At 37.2% G+C, this 15005-nt stretch overlaps 1 protein-coding gene across 1 annotated transcript in view; it reads right to left on the bottom strand.

Annotated features, from left to right (window-relative positions):
• The window catches only part of SYCP1 (synaptonemal complex protein 1), a 74119-nt gene that overhangs the window by 50593 nt on the left and 8521 nt on the right, over positions 1 to 15005 (bottom strand). The window contains exons 7-14 of the mRNA XM_081949176.1: positions 13355 to 13422; positions 11627 to 11700; positions 10699 to 10757; positions 9794 to 9863; positions 7334 to 7407; positions 6522 to 6630; positions 3343 to 3437; positions 2996 to 3180 (exon numbers count right to left, since the gene is read on the bottom strand). Of these exons, the coding sequence (XP_081805302.1) occupies positions 2996 to 3180; positions 3343 to 3437; positions 6522 to 6630; positions 7334 to 7407; positions 9794 to 9863; positions 10699 to 10757; positions 11627 to 11700; positions 13355 to 13422 (734 nt within the window). The remainder of the gene's footprint in view (positions 1 to 2995; positions 3181 to 3342; positions 3438 to 6521; positions 6631 to 7333; positions 7408 to 9793; positions 9864 to 10698; positions 10758 to 11626; positions 11701 to 13354; positions 13423 to 15005) is intronic.

Here is a 15005-nt window from a genome sequence, read left to right as displayed (position 1 = left end):
CCTGTTCCTGTACCTGTTCCGCGAAGAAATGGTCAGTGGAGTCAAGACCCACAGCCGTGCTGGCCTGAGTGGTGCCCCCCCCCAACTTGGTTGTTGCCTTAGCCTTGTATAACAGTGATTTGAACAAGGCGGGCCGGAATAGACCAGAGAAGGCCTGAATATCTTGGCCTGGACCATCATCATCCGATAATTCTAGGGTCGCCACCTTGTCCTCCTCACCAAGGATGGAACCCTCACTGTAAGCCCAAGGTTGTGGTGAAGGAGGGTCAGCCTGAGAGACAGAAGGGTCTCTGGCCACGTGGGGAGCTGAGGACGTTGGGCCCTGCGTTGTAGCTCTGCATGCACCCCCTGGGAAATAGCTGCAGAAATCATGCTATGAAGTTCAGGGGGCACATTGAATTCAGGGGCCTCCCTAGCTCTAAGGCCTGCAGCTGTAGGGGTAAATGTGGCCGTTGGCTCTGATTGCAGGGAGGCATGACTCGTGGTCGGGCCCACCGCAGACAAGTCTGGGGTAGACCGAGGTCCCAAGTTTCTTTCGACCGAACCCCTTCCCAGTGGTGTAGGAAGGTCAGGGGACCAGCCTTGGACTCCCCCTATAGGAGTCAGGGAAACAGGGGAATGGCGCTCGGCCACCAGCCTAGGAGGTGACCTGGGAATGGGGCCAGCAGTTGAGGCTGATGTCTTGGCCTTCTCTTTGTGCTTTGCAACCCTGTCCGGGGCTGCAGATGGCAGGCGCACCTTGTGCTTAGGGGCCCTGGTAGTCGATCTACTGGCCATGGTACTAGGCCCTGGGATCTTAGATTGCAGTGGAAGGGAACTAGTAGTTCCTTCGCTGCACCCCGAAAGAGATAGATTGGCCATAGCAGAATAAACAGCGGAATAGATTTGAAACGCTCAAGCTCACTTGAACCAGGGCGAACCGCTGATAATTAGGAGCACTGGAGACTTTGAAAGCTAACGATGGCGGCGAACCGACCTCTGCAGCCCAAGGAACCTTGCTAGCAATTGAGCGCGCAATAGAGAAACTCCGCCCCTTCAACGGGCAGTTTGGCGTGAAGTGAGCTAACGGCCAAAATGGCCAATGCTGATCGTGGATTCGGCGCAAAATTCAAATTTGCAGGCAAGATGGCGCCGTCCCAGCCCTTCCGGAGGGAGAAACAGCGTCGGGGCAAATAGACGCCGCAGACTCACCCAGTGGCAATCGCAATCGTCTTCCGCAATAGCGGCTGGCGGCGAGGGCGCGAAGCCCCCCCCAGCAGCACCGAACGAAGCAAGCAGCCGGAACACGTCAAAGGCGGGCCACGCCGATTCGAGAGCAGCGAACCAACTCTCACCCCGGCCACACAGTGAGAAAAGAGGACGGCGAACCGACCCTCCGCCAACACCTCAATCAGCGCCCAGGTACCAGTTGATCTGGCGCACGTTCCAGCGACCGCTAGAGTCGCAAGGAGCTAAGAGGCAATCACTGAAAAACATGTTCCAGTGGCCGCTAGAGTCGCAAGGAACTCAATCACATGCGAAGTCACAATCCTAATGAAGAATTCAGAGTCCCACACCAAATCCAAGTGAATGAGATAATTTAGTCTATTAACCTAGAGGGGAAATTTTTGCGTCTCTTTAAGGCTGGACTGAGTTAAAAAACTGAACTACCCAGTCAGAGGAGGCGTGGTCAACAATTATATAACTCAGTCTCTAGGCTAATGGATAAAGTTAACCCATGCTTGGATTCCCCAAGCAGCGCACAGGAGAATATGACAGGTCACATAGCAACAGTTAAAAGTTACAATAGACCCTCCAAAAGTACTTGCGACCCAATCCCGAAGTTATAAACATTGCAGCATCCCTGCAGTCATTTGCATGAATGACTGCAGACTCTGCAGCATGCCCCTCCTGTCTATTTCTCCCCCATCCTGTCCTGCTGCCGCCCCCATCCTACTACTGATCACTCACTTACCTTTTGAAGATTTTCAGAGTTCAGGATGCTGTATTTAATATATTAAATATATTATCTGGACCCTTTTCAGTCAGGTTTCAGGCCAGGTTATGGAAAAAAACCAACATCAATCACACTTCTGAATGACTCTCGTAAAAGCAGGATGGAAGGGTAGTATCCATCCTTATTCTCCCTAACCTTTCAGAGATTTTGAATACGATTGATAATGGTATCTTTTTGGGCTGGTTATAGGGCTTGAGGCTGGGTTGCACAATATTGCATTGGTTCAGTTCCTTTCTACAAGGCCAATCTACCACCAGAGGTAGTAGAGGTTGTCTGAGAGTGTTGATACTGCTGGCCTAGTTTCCTGTAAAGGTGATAACTGATCTGTAATAGTTTCTAAGAAAAAAGAACAAGACTGGGAACATTCACTTATATGAGCAACCTAATTGGGATTGGAAAATATTTATTGCCGTCTGAACTCCCAACAGTGTGAGACATTCTCAGGTATGGCATACTGTTAAGAGAACAAAGTAGTGATGATGCTAGAAACTATCCAGCAGCCAGTCTTGTAAGAAACATATATCCAAAAGTGCTTGAAAAGTGGGAATGAGTGAACAGATGCTCTCCTGCTTTTTTATCAACAGTTTCATTAGGCCTTCCAGCCTTGGGGAGGGGGGGGGGGATATAAGCAGCTTTTATTCATGTTGTTTTTGATGCCTTTTCTTTCCTGCTGAGAAAGAGTTTCCAGTTAGCTCTACTGGATAATGAATTCAGTCAAGGCCAGAAAGTGTAGAAAGGTGGTGGACATTGTATCTACAGGCCTATTAAGGATAATTCAGCAGGCTCCTACTCTTTAGGGTTGTCTTAGTTAACATTTGATATCTGCCATCTCCCTTGATCTCCAACCTCCACAACTGCTCCTTTATAAAGCATCCTTCATGCCCAGCAGGCAAAGCCTGAAACGAGTCATACTTTGCCGCTGTGTCCTATTTACAAGGATGTTGATATTTTCCCTTTGTCACAACTATTTTTTTAAATTTACGCAAAAAACCATTTTACCTATTTTCTTCTTTCAATAGCATCTCCTTCAAATTAGAAACTTCAGTCTGGAACCCATCTGTAACCGATGCATGAAGAACTCTAGTTTCTTCAAATTCTCTTATAATCAATTCCTTTTGTTCAGTGACTTCTGCTAATGTTTTTACTGTAATTTGCAACTCAGTTTCCAAATTCTTACAAGTATTCTAAAGAGAATAAGAAAATATTTTTTCCAACTTATATGTATTGATGTTTTTATAATTAAGATTCTACTAAATGGAAATATTCATAATAATTTAAATTGTATCCTGGATTTCTCATTTATATTCAGTATTATTGGACTTAAACTAACTATTGTGAAGTCCTACCTTTGTATCTTCCAAAGAATGTGTAGCATCATCCAGTTCTGCCAAAAAAAATTGCTGTTTGCTTTCTGCTTTTTTTATTATCTCATCTTGTTGTTCTGAATTTTAAATATTAAAAATAAAATATAAAATAAAATATTTTCAGGAAAGTTTACAGGCACAGAATTATATTATCATGTTTACATAAAATGTAAGTTTTTAATTAAATAAGCAATATTAGTCAACATGTACACCAATCATAATAACCAAATCTATTCCTCACTGATCTCTGCCTAAACCTTCCTTAAATACCAACTACAGTTTGTTTATCCTACCCATTTTTTAAAACTTTGTTTTAAATGATATTTTAAAACTGTTTTGATCAGTGGTAAGCAATGTTCACCCTGTAGCTTTTTGTTGCTTCCTTGGCAAAATTTAAAGATTTAAAGCATTCTTTAAACAAAGGATATATGCAGTCTAGGATACTGCTGCTTGGGCTTAGGAGGGGAGAGGTGGAATGGGGAGGGGAAGGAGAGGAGGAGGTTATATCATTATAATGCAAAGAAATATTGTGATCTGTAGGTAGCAACGAAAGTGAGAAAAGTAATTGAAAATAGAGGTTGATAAAGCCACTGAAGTGACTTTTAGAAGCTGAACTATATGCGCATGTAAGCAGGAATATAACTTAAAATAAATGAAGCAGGGTTTAAGTTCTATGCATTTGTGCCAGGGAACAAAGTTATTTCAGAGTAACCTTTTAGAACTATATTAAAGACAAAGGGAACATACAGAATAAATCTTTAATTCTTTCCCTACACCTTACTGCCCCCTTGTGGACAGTAGATCATGAATGTTGAAGAGTCAGCACCATTAGATTTAGTTGTCAATGACAACTGCTTTCTTATTCTACCCAACTGATTATTCCAAGCTAAAGATAAAATAGGAGAAGTATCAACAAAAAGAAAAACTAAAAAACCAAGTAGAGTGAGAAAAATAAAGCAAAACATTATTTTCTTTAGTTTAATTTTCTTTAGTTTATTGTGATGTACAATGAAATTAAATGCCATCTTCAGTGTACAATATAATTATAAAAATAAAACACAAACACACATATTATAACCCTTTTTGATTCTGTGCATATTTCAAGCTGCCTTTTACTTTCTTATAATTAATAAATATAATTCTGTATGTTTGTAGATGTCCAATATATATTGATTTACACTGGTAGTTGAAACACCAGTAAAATCCACTGAGCATTTTAGAAGTGGAAAGAATCTAATAATCTAATAAATTAATCTAATAAATTAATTATACATACACGTGCAAATACAAACTAATAGAGGGGCATGAAAGAAGAAAAAAGATACAAAGTGGCTTCTGATCTATACAATAGTTATTAAGTGCAGGAATCTAATGAATTCAAGAATTTATTTAGAACTTTGGGAAGTACATATGTAGTTCTGCAGAAAAGTAGGTTTGAACATTGTTTTATTCCCGATTCTTCCTCATCTGAGCTTAAAAAAAAAGTCAGGAAATTATTACTAAGATTTCTGTTATCATTATAAAGTGCTAGATTTGCAGTGCAAGGAAACTGCTTTTACTAAAATGTATTAAGCGGTTCAGATATAACCAATCAATCAATCAGAACGGAGCTGGAAGGGACCTTGGAGGTCTTTTAGTCCAACCCCCTACTTAAGCAAGAGACCCTATACAATTTCAGACAAGTGACTTTCCAGTCTCTTCTTAAAAACCTCCAGTGATGAAGCACCTACTTCTGAAGGCAAGCTGTTCCGCTGGTTAATTGTTCTCACTGTTAGGAAGTTTCTCCTTAATTTCAGGTTCCTTTTTTCCTTGATTAGTTTCCATCCATTGTTTCTTGTCCTACCCTCTGGTGCTTTGGAAAATAAATTGACCCCCTCCTCACTGTAGCAACTTCTCGAATACTAGAATACTGCTATCATGTCCCCCCTAGTTCTTCTTTTCTCTAAACTAGCCAAATCCAAATCCTGCAACCATTCTTCATATGTTTGTCTCCAGACAGGGGTGAAATCAACTTATCTTCGCTACCGCTTTGCAAATGTGAGCACCCACCACCTCCACACGAGGATCTTCTGTACATGCGCAGAGTATCAAAAACAGAAGGTCCTGCCAGGTGGACGGAGCTTGCTACCTAGCGCGCCTGCAAAGGTAAGTAAAACAGGAGGGGGGGATCTGCTGTGCCATGCAATTTAGATTAGCTAGAAAGCCGGAAATCCAACGATTCTAGCTAATATAAATCATGCATCACAGCTGAGCATATTTTTACTATCGGTTTGGGTGAACCAGTCCGAACCGGTAGCATTTCACCCGTCTCCAGGCATTTAATCATCTTAATTGTTCTTGTTTGCACTTCTTCCAGTCTCAACATCTTTTTTGTAATGTGGTGACCAAAACTTAGTAAGGCCAGGTGTGGCCTTACTAAGACTTTATAAAGCAGTACTAATACTTCACATGATTTTGAGTCTATGCCTCTGTTTATACAACCAAGGATTATATTAGCTTTTGTGGCTGCCACCCTGCTAGTTCATATTTAAGTGATCATCCACTAGGACTCCAAGGTCCCTCTCACAGTTATTGTTTTTGAACCAGGTTTCGCAAATCTGTTCTTGTACCTTTGGTTTTCCCAGCCTAAGTGTAAAACCTCACTTTTCTCCATATTAAATTTCATTTTATTGGGTAGGTTCAAGTCTGTCAAGATACTCTGCCTTAATTATGTGTCCCTCTTTCCATTCTTTGTATTTGTCCTTTTTGCATTTTCGATTCTCAGAGATCTTTGTGCAACTATGCGGGTTTCTTCTTGGATTTCTTGTTTTTTCTTTTTCAGTGGTATTGTGCTGGACTGGGCTTTTATGATGATATTTTTCAGGGTTTCCTATGCTTTTTCCCCTTTTGGATTTTCATCCTTGGAATTTTTCTTAGGTTCTAATACAGGGGAAATGGTGCAATACTCTGAAAATGTGTTTGTTTGTCCCAGTACTTGGAGAAAACGTAATTATACATTGGCTGAGAAATGAGGTGAAGGAGGAAGCAGCAGAATGAAAAAGAAACAGAAAAAAGAGGAATGGAGGAGATAAATCAAATGAATACACACACACACACATATACACACTTATACAGAGAAACAAAAAAAGGAGGATAACTAGGATAGCAATAAAAATACTTACTTCTTATTTCTTCGCATTCAAGTATTAACAATCTTGATTCCTGTAACTGACTATCTGTTTGTTTTATTTTGTTATCTTTTTTACCATTTTCTTCTTTCAGTATAGAAATCTAATCAAATAAATAATTGACAAGTCATGGTTGCAAAATTCCATTTGAGTTTCATATTCTTGTGTTACACAGAGTTTTTTATATGACAAGATATAGGAGAAGAGGCAAAGCCAGAGGGTGGAATTAAGGGAGTAGTCTGGAATCACTACTTTGCCATAAGCAGTCCAGCCCCCCCACCCTGAATTCAGTTAATATTCTGGTATATATTTCCATTTTGAACTAATTACAGTTATTGTGACACAAGTGGTTGACTCCACTTCATTCATCTTTCAGCAAAGAATACACAAGTATCTATCTGGGATTCTTCTGTTTGGATTCATGAACCAAGCAGGTGAGTTGAAGCTGATGATAAAAATGGATCTTGGAAATCCATGATTTTTAACAAAACATATATTTAAAATTCTGCTAGTCTTCCAATGCAATGTAGAATGGAGATTTCAATAATTTTAAAAAACACCTTTTGTTTCTCCCTTTTTTCTGTCAAATGCATTAATTCATCTCTTTACTATGTTCTTATTACAACTGATTGTGACCACCTTCAGGAGAAAGCTCCAACTATACTTTCAACTGTACTTTCAACTATATATTATTTTTATAAAAACAAAATGCCCCTAAAAGATTTATTCAAAAAAATAATTTAAAATGTTGATTTATATACATTACTTATAACTAATCTAACAAAAATAAGTAATCATAAACAAACCTCTTTTTCCATGGAATTTATCTCTCTCTTGTGTCCTTTTTCAAGCTGTTCTATTTTATCAGCTGCTTCTTTTACTTCCAAAATAACAATAATTTACATTAACATTTAAATTAGTAAAGAAAGTAAAGCATGTTATTCATCTCTATAGAAAAGTCCTTCATTTAAAATGAGAAGGTAATAGACATATTTTTATATGCTAATCATATCTCATACTGATTTCACTGCAACTGAAATAAGTAACCTGCTCCAAAATGTGCCACTAAGTGTTGGAGTGATAGCAGACAAATACTATTTAAAGATAAAAAATTAATGTCAAGACCAAGACAGGATGCTTATGCTGGATGGGATAACCCATTGCATAAGTCTTTTGCAAACTATTGCCAAAATGTCTCACTTTGGGTAAGATTTTCTTAAGTCATTTTAGAAACAAGCCAACATGAGTACATGGTAAGAACATATTTAACAGGAAGTGTGTATATGGCCTTTATCTATCAGATATAAGTCACTTCCTTCTGCGTTTTTCTGGGCATACATACACAGAACACAATTCTTGGATTCTCCTGGTAGGAGCAGGTGCTTGACTTTGTCTATCTTGACAATATACTTCCTGTAAATAAATCTCCTTTTGGTTAAACTTAAAAACATGCTTCATTAATTTTGTTTAGGTTAGATTCCAATGCTTTCTAATTCTCTGCCCAAGATATAACTAGGAGCTGGACTTGTTCTATATATTCTACCCCCTACCCCACACCTCTATGTATTATTTGTAATGCAGGAGTCCTTGATTTACAACCATTTATTCAGTGACTGTTTTAAATGTATGATGATGCTGAAGAGTTATATGCCTGTAGTTACATTGCAGCACCTAGTCCTAGTCACATGGTCAAAATCCATGCACTTGGCAGTGCACATGCCCTTATGATTTCAAAGGTGCTGTGATTCCCATCCTTTCTATTCTACAGAGGGATAGAATCAAGATCACGTGAAGTGTTAATACCACTTTATAATGCCTTGGTAAGGCCACACTTGGAATACTGCATTCAGTTCTGGTCGCCACGATGTAAAAAAGATGTGGAGACTCTAGGAAGAGTGCAGAGAAGAGCAACAAAGATGATTAGGGGACTGGAGACTAAAACATATGAAGAACGGTTGCAGGAACTGGGTATGTTTAGCTTAAGAGAAAGAAGGACTAGGGGAGACATGATAGCATTATTCCAATATCTCAGAGGTTGCCACAAAGAAGAGGGAGTCAAACTATTCTCCAAAGCACCTGAGGGTAGAACAAGAAGCAATGGGTGGAAACTAATCAAGGAGAGAAGCAACTTAGAACTGAGGAGAAATTTCCTGACAGTGAGAACAATTAATCAGTGGAACAACTTGCCTCCAGAAGTTGTGAATGCCCCAACACTGGAAGTCTTTAAGAAGATGTTGGATAGCTATTTGTCTGAAACGGTATAGGGTTTCCTGCCTAGGCAGGGGGTTGGACTAGAAGACCTCCAAGGTCCCTTCCAACTCTACTATTGTATTGTATTGTATTCTTCCAAACAATAATCTTTGCAATGAAGGCAATTGTTCTGAAGGCTGGAAAGGCTCTTTCAGAAGCTGCAGCAAAAGAAAGATTCAGTAGACCCAGGCATTAAGAAGTGGGGAAGAGGCCAGGGTGTTCCAAGTGTGGTAGGACAGAGAAATTAGGCTGCCAGATGTGATGTATAGGGAGATGGCCCAGGCCTCCAAGGCATGATGAGAGGGGAGAGGACCCAGGCTTCCTGGCTCGTGAAAAGTATGCCAGTGAGTCTATCCCCAGGCAAAGCCTCACAGTCTGCAGCAGTTTTCCATGCATCAGTGGTGCTGAGCCTTCCAAGGGCGTGCTCCACTCCCTGAGGCATCCCCACACAATCTCTCAACAATCTGGGTGACTGCTTAACAATCAAAACTGGGAGAAACTGGATTGTAGTTGTTGAATGAAATGGTCATGTGGGCATTTTGCATAATGACTACTTTGCTCAAGATTCTGGTTTCAATTGTGATGTTGTCAAGGACTACTATACCTCTTTGTATTAAAGTTATAAAGAGCTACTTCACTAGTTTGTACTTAGATTAGATTCCTTGGCTCGAGGAACACAATCCAATAGAAACCTCTGATAAATTCCACATATAAATTTTGCAATACATTCTACATTTAGAATGTCAATTAAGTCTCAACAAATAAAGTCCACTATATGCTTCATATGTGTTTATATTAAAGAGAACCTAACAAAATAGGAGACAGAAATTCAAAACCTCAACCAAAATTACACTTTTGCAACTCTCTTTTAATTATTCAAGATGACTTACGTAGCATTCATACAGGATAAAATAAGAAAACAAGAAATAATATTATATAATTCTCCAAATCTTAGTGACTATTTTAGTTTGGTAGTTTATTATGCATCACACATATGCCAGATACAATATTCTTACTTTTGTAATAGTTTTCCAGTCTGATGTTCTCTGCTTGTAAACGAAGTTCTTCAAAAGCCTTTATCATTTTCTAAAAATGTAAATAAAATTGGGTAAAAACAAATGTTCCAGAAGAAATTAATATATTCATACTTTATAAAGATATTCAGATTTAATTTAATATTTAGTCACTCTTCATCTTCTTCATTTTTTTTAATCATTACTTTTTTTTAGATTTCATTTGTTCAAGCAATAATGAAGTTTCTATATATGGTATGATGGCATACTATTTATTGGGAATTAGTGTGGTATGGTAGTAATGATAGATACGATTGATAATTAAAATTCCATGCTCATCCAGAGTCATTCTATGGGTGACTTTGGAGCAGGTTGTTAGATGGGATATAAAAGAAATAAGTCAATAAACTTTTTCCAAAACATTAAAACGAAATAATGAAATAAACATTAGTCAAATATAGCAATAGCACTTGAGACTTATATACCACTTCACAGTGCTTTACAGCCCTTTCTACGCAGTTTACAGAGTCAGCATATTGCTCCCAAAAATCCACATCCTCGTTTTAGTGATCTCAGAAGGCTCAATCAACCTTGAGCCAGTGAAAATCAAACTGGAGAATTATCCTGCAATACTGCCCTCTTACCACTCTGCCACCATAGCTTGCTGGTCAATACAGTCAATTATATTTTCACTGTGTTTTTCGTAACTATAATTTAAAAAACAAAGGGGGAAAGCCACAGCCATTTAGATATTGATGCAGCACCACAATCACTTTCTGCTTTTTGAGGTACCATTTCTTTGATCCCTAACTAAAAGATCATCTAATGGCCTCAGGGCCCACCTATAGGTGCATGACTAAATTACAGGTCTAAACATTTAATTATTTTAAATATTTTCAGTGTATTACCTCAATGTTATTATTAAGGTCCACATACATTTGTCGGGTTTCTTCTCGTTCACATTCATCTTTAACAAAATTAATGATATGGTAGAGTAAAAAATGTTAGTGTCAAATAAAAAATATCAATAATAATAATACATAATTCAAGTTAGAATTAAATTAGGATTAAATGTTAGATGTTTAGGACAGAGTATTTTATAATCTGTCATAATAAAGCAAGCTTTTCTGGTTGTCGTATTAATTCGTCTATAAATTTTATTTTAAAAAATGCTTTCCCACCTATCTTGACATTTTTGAATTTTGGTGTGACGAATACTTTTGAGATCGTCATGGTTAGACATGTAAACAAACAAACGATTTTTCAAACAAATCAACCAGATTTGAGGCACAAATGACCCAGTTCAAATTACCATACTTAAGACACATTGTAAGACCTAATCTCTTGAAAAGTCTATAATGCTGGGAAAAGTGGAAGAGAAGACAATAAAGACCACTAGCAGCAATATGGGAACACTCAACTACGCTGGCAGACTTATGAGATTGAGAACAGATCCTCTTGGAGAAAATCTACCTTTGTGAAAACTAAGAATTGATATTGACTTAAAAGCACATAATTTATCCATCCATCCATTCATCCATCCATCTATCCATTCTATGCTGAACCAAGTAAACAATTTTAATTTAAGACATCTTTTTTATTTTATAGGTAAACTCCTATTTACACATGATAGTTCTTGAGGAACTAACCAGCCAAGTAGTAGTTCTGAATATAAGGATGACCTTATAGTATATGTAATAAAACATTTTGTGAAGAAACACCTCATATTTTATTTAGAAAATTAGAAAATTAATTAATTATTTAATATTTTTAACATATAGGTATTTTTTGTTACAATTTAGTGTGAAAAAGATAAATGCTGAAAAGAATATTTACATTTGTTGCACTTCTCTACTGATTGCATACATTTTTCTTTGAGTAAGTTGCACAAATGTCTTGTAGCATTATTTCTGAAGAGAAAAGATACCATTAACAACATTATGTTGCTACCGCAGTTCCGTGCTTTACAAAGAAATTTCTTCACAGAGCAATTTTAAAATTCTGTAGTAGTTTCCTCACCTGATTCCAATTAAAGTTAAAGACCTAGGCTAGGGCCTAACAAAGGGGAGGGAAAGATTTGTGCTGCTGGGCACAAATTTTTAAGAGCTTACTTGATTGTTTTAACAAAATGCTTTGTTGTGGAAGGAAGCTTGCTTATTCATAATGTAACTGTCATACAACCTTTCTCTATGGCTGAGAAGAAATACACATGCTCTTCACCAATCCCTGAACCAGCAGAAAAAACTATTGACATTAAATTTGCTATTCTCTTTACCAAATTGTAGCCAACCCTCTATTGCAGGGCTGTCAAACTCCCGGCCTGCGGGTCGGATGTGTCACACACTGGCCACGCCCATGTTGTTTAGTGAAGTGGGGAAAAGTCCCAATATGTCACGTGATGCCATGACGACATGAGTTTGACACCTCTGCTCTATTGCCTCTTTTCCCAATCACTGTACATTTTCTCACTTCTATCCAATTGAAGGGTGATACAAATGTAATAAAGGGTGATAAGGTGTAACTTCCAGCTATCCCTGGTAATGTCAGAATAAAGAGAAAATGCTACTTTATCACCAGAATAGTTAAGATTAGCTAAAAATTACCTTACTCATGGGCTATGATGAGATTATTATTGAGATGCATCAAAAAATATGCTACCTGTGGATATGCTACCAAACTATGGATTTGATGCCATAGTTTGATGAAAGTAGAGAAAACATTTAATTGGTTTGCTTTGCAATAAAAATTATTTATTTAAAAAAACCTGGATGAGATGGGTAATGTAGATGTTGGTCAAGTTGAAGATTTAACCCACTTCAAAACAGTGGGTTGCCTTTGGCGAGATGGCAGCATACAAGTTTGAAAGAATGAATGAATAAATAAAATTGCATTGATGTATGTCAATAATTACTGCAAGATTGACTTTTGGTTGATTTCTGATACCATCTGGAAACATCCATCTCTTTCCTTGATAACAATTTAACAACGGTGTCCTTTCATTTTTCTCACCATTTCAACCATCCCACAGCCCTAGGATTTCCTATCATTTCCCATTCAACTACAGATAGTCCTTTACTTATGACCATTTATTTAGCAATCAATTGAAGTTATGAAGGTGCTGAAAAATGCATAGTCCTCATACTTATGAGTCCTTGTACTTATGATTATTGCACCATCTCCAGGTTAATGTGATTGCAACTTGGACTTTTGGCAACTGGTTCACATTTATAATCTCCTGCAAAGTCCTGCAGTAATGTGATCATGATTTGCGACATTTGGAAGAATGAGTTCACACTTACAACTATAGTGTTCCTTTACCACAGTAATTCACTTAATAATCATCATTAAAATTGTACTAAAATTGGATCAGATTCAATTTACAACCACAATGACTTAAAACAAAAATTCCAGTCCCAATTGTGATTTTAAGTCAAGTATTATCTGGGCTATGAATATATTACTTAGCTTTGTTTAAAATCAGCCAATGTCAGAAAGATATTGCTGCTTGCTATAATCAATAATTTCCATAATTTATTTTAGTAATGTTTTACTAATATTACTTACTCTTTTAGAAGTTCATTGTTTTCATGTATTTCATCTTCAAGTTTTAGGCTTAATTTTTCATTTTCAAACTAAATTCATAAAGATGCAAATGATATGCTTTAGTCTCAGTAAATTGTGACTCCCAAATATAAAAACATGGACTTTTCTTCATGACTTTATTAATGTGTATTTTTTGTCCAGGGGTTGACAGAAAAGTATGCTAGTACAATTTGTGCTGCTCTGAAGAAAATCTTTATTTTTTCTTCCAACGTAACATCCAAAACTATCACCAGTTACTCTCCTTAATAATTAGTAGGCCAGATTTTGTTATATGGGCAGAGTGCAAAAACTTTAGACAGCTTACAAGTTGCCTTAGTAACAGTTGCTGGCTTGGTGTTGTTGCATGCTACTAAGTAACTATCACTTGGACTACTTCTGAATACAGCTCTATTGCACTGTGTCTAGTTACAGGCATTATGAAGAAGTTCCAAGGAACAATAGAACATTCCCTACTGCCTCATCCTTCAACTATGCCTATGACTTGTCAATCAGGCTGTAAATAGAAACGGCAGACTGTTACTATTTTTACTCCGGTTCCCAAATATTCAAAATCCATAAGTGTTGTTACAGTAGTGAAAGAGACTACTGGCTGTAAATAGCTATGGCTTTAAAAACAGAAATTACTTTGAGATATATAAACAGCACTCCTTTTTTCCAATCAATAGAAAACCTGAATGTGTATAACCCCCATAGGGAGAAACAAAGAAAAACCTGTAAGGTATTATTTTGGGGAAGAACCAGCAATACATATCTGGCAGAACTTAGATCTTAGAATCCAGTACTAATCTTGTTTTAAAACAGTTCTATTATTTAATATTAAATGCATTCATGGGTACCTATCCCATTATTTCTTTTTGGGGTTAATATGTACATGAAAAGTATTATCCTATGATTGACCTCTAAAGGTTATTCTGATTCTTAATTTAATTATATTTTAGCAAATATTCTGGGTGAATATAATAAAAAATATTCACATTCCTTTTCAACAACTCTAAAAGTTCTTCCAGATTGTATAAAAATTATTGAAAATTCCAAGAACGAAGTGTAATGAACACTCTAACTGACTTTATGATATAATAACTGTACATCATATAATCAGTGGTATTGTTATGTATCAATAGTCTTATCATTATTTTCAAATTCTTGAATCACCGTTGTCTTATTCATCAGCAAGGAAATTATATTTCAAGCTGCAATTACCATAAAAACAAAGATAATTACAGATGAGGAGTGGCCATTTCACTTAACAGCTCCTACGATCCCACTGCAATGGCATGATAACATAACATCTTAATATACCATACATTTTAAACCAAGCAAGAATGAAGTCATACTACCATTGTGAAGTTAGAATACTATCTTTTTTTAAAAGTGGGGAGGGGGAGAGAGAGAGAAAAATCATGTATATTTTTGTGAAACTGAGATAGCAGGATAAGGCAGTTATCAATGCCCAGTAAATGGATTATTTAACAATTTTCTATGTTCACTCTTGGCAGTCTTACTGTCATTTTTCTATGAATTTTAAAGAACCAAAAATATATAAACATATTCACGATCATAGTGTCTTGATATGTGCAATCAGTAAAAACAGCTTTGACAAATCTCTGAACTT

This window comes from Natrix helvetica (assembly GCF_964273705.1).
Source record: "Natrix helvetica genome assembly, chromosome: 3".
NCBI classification, from domain to species: Eukaryota; Metazoa; Chordata; class Lepidosauria; order Squamata; family Natricidae; genus Natrix; species Natrix helvetica.
Note: the sequence above shows the minus strand (reverse complement) of the source record. Positions and strands in the feature narration are given on the sequence as shown.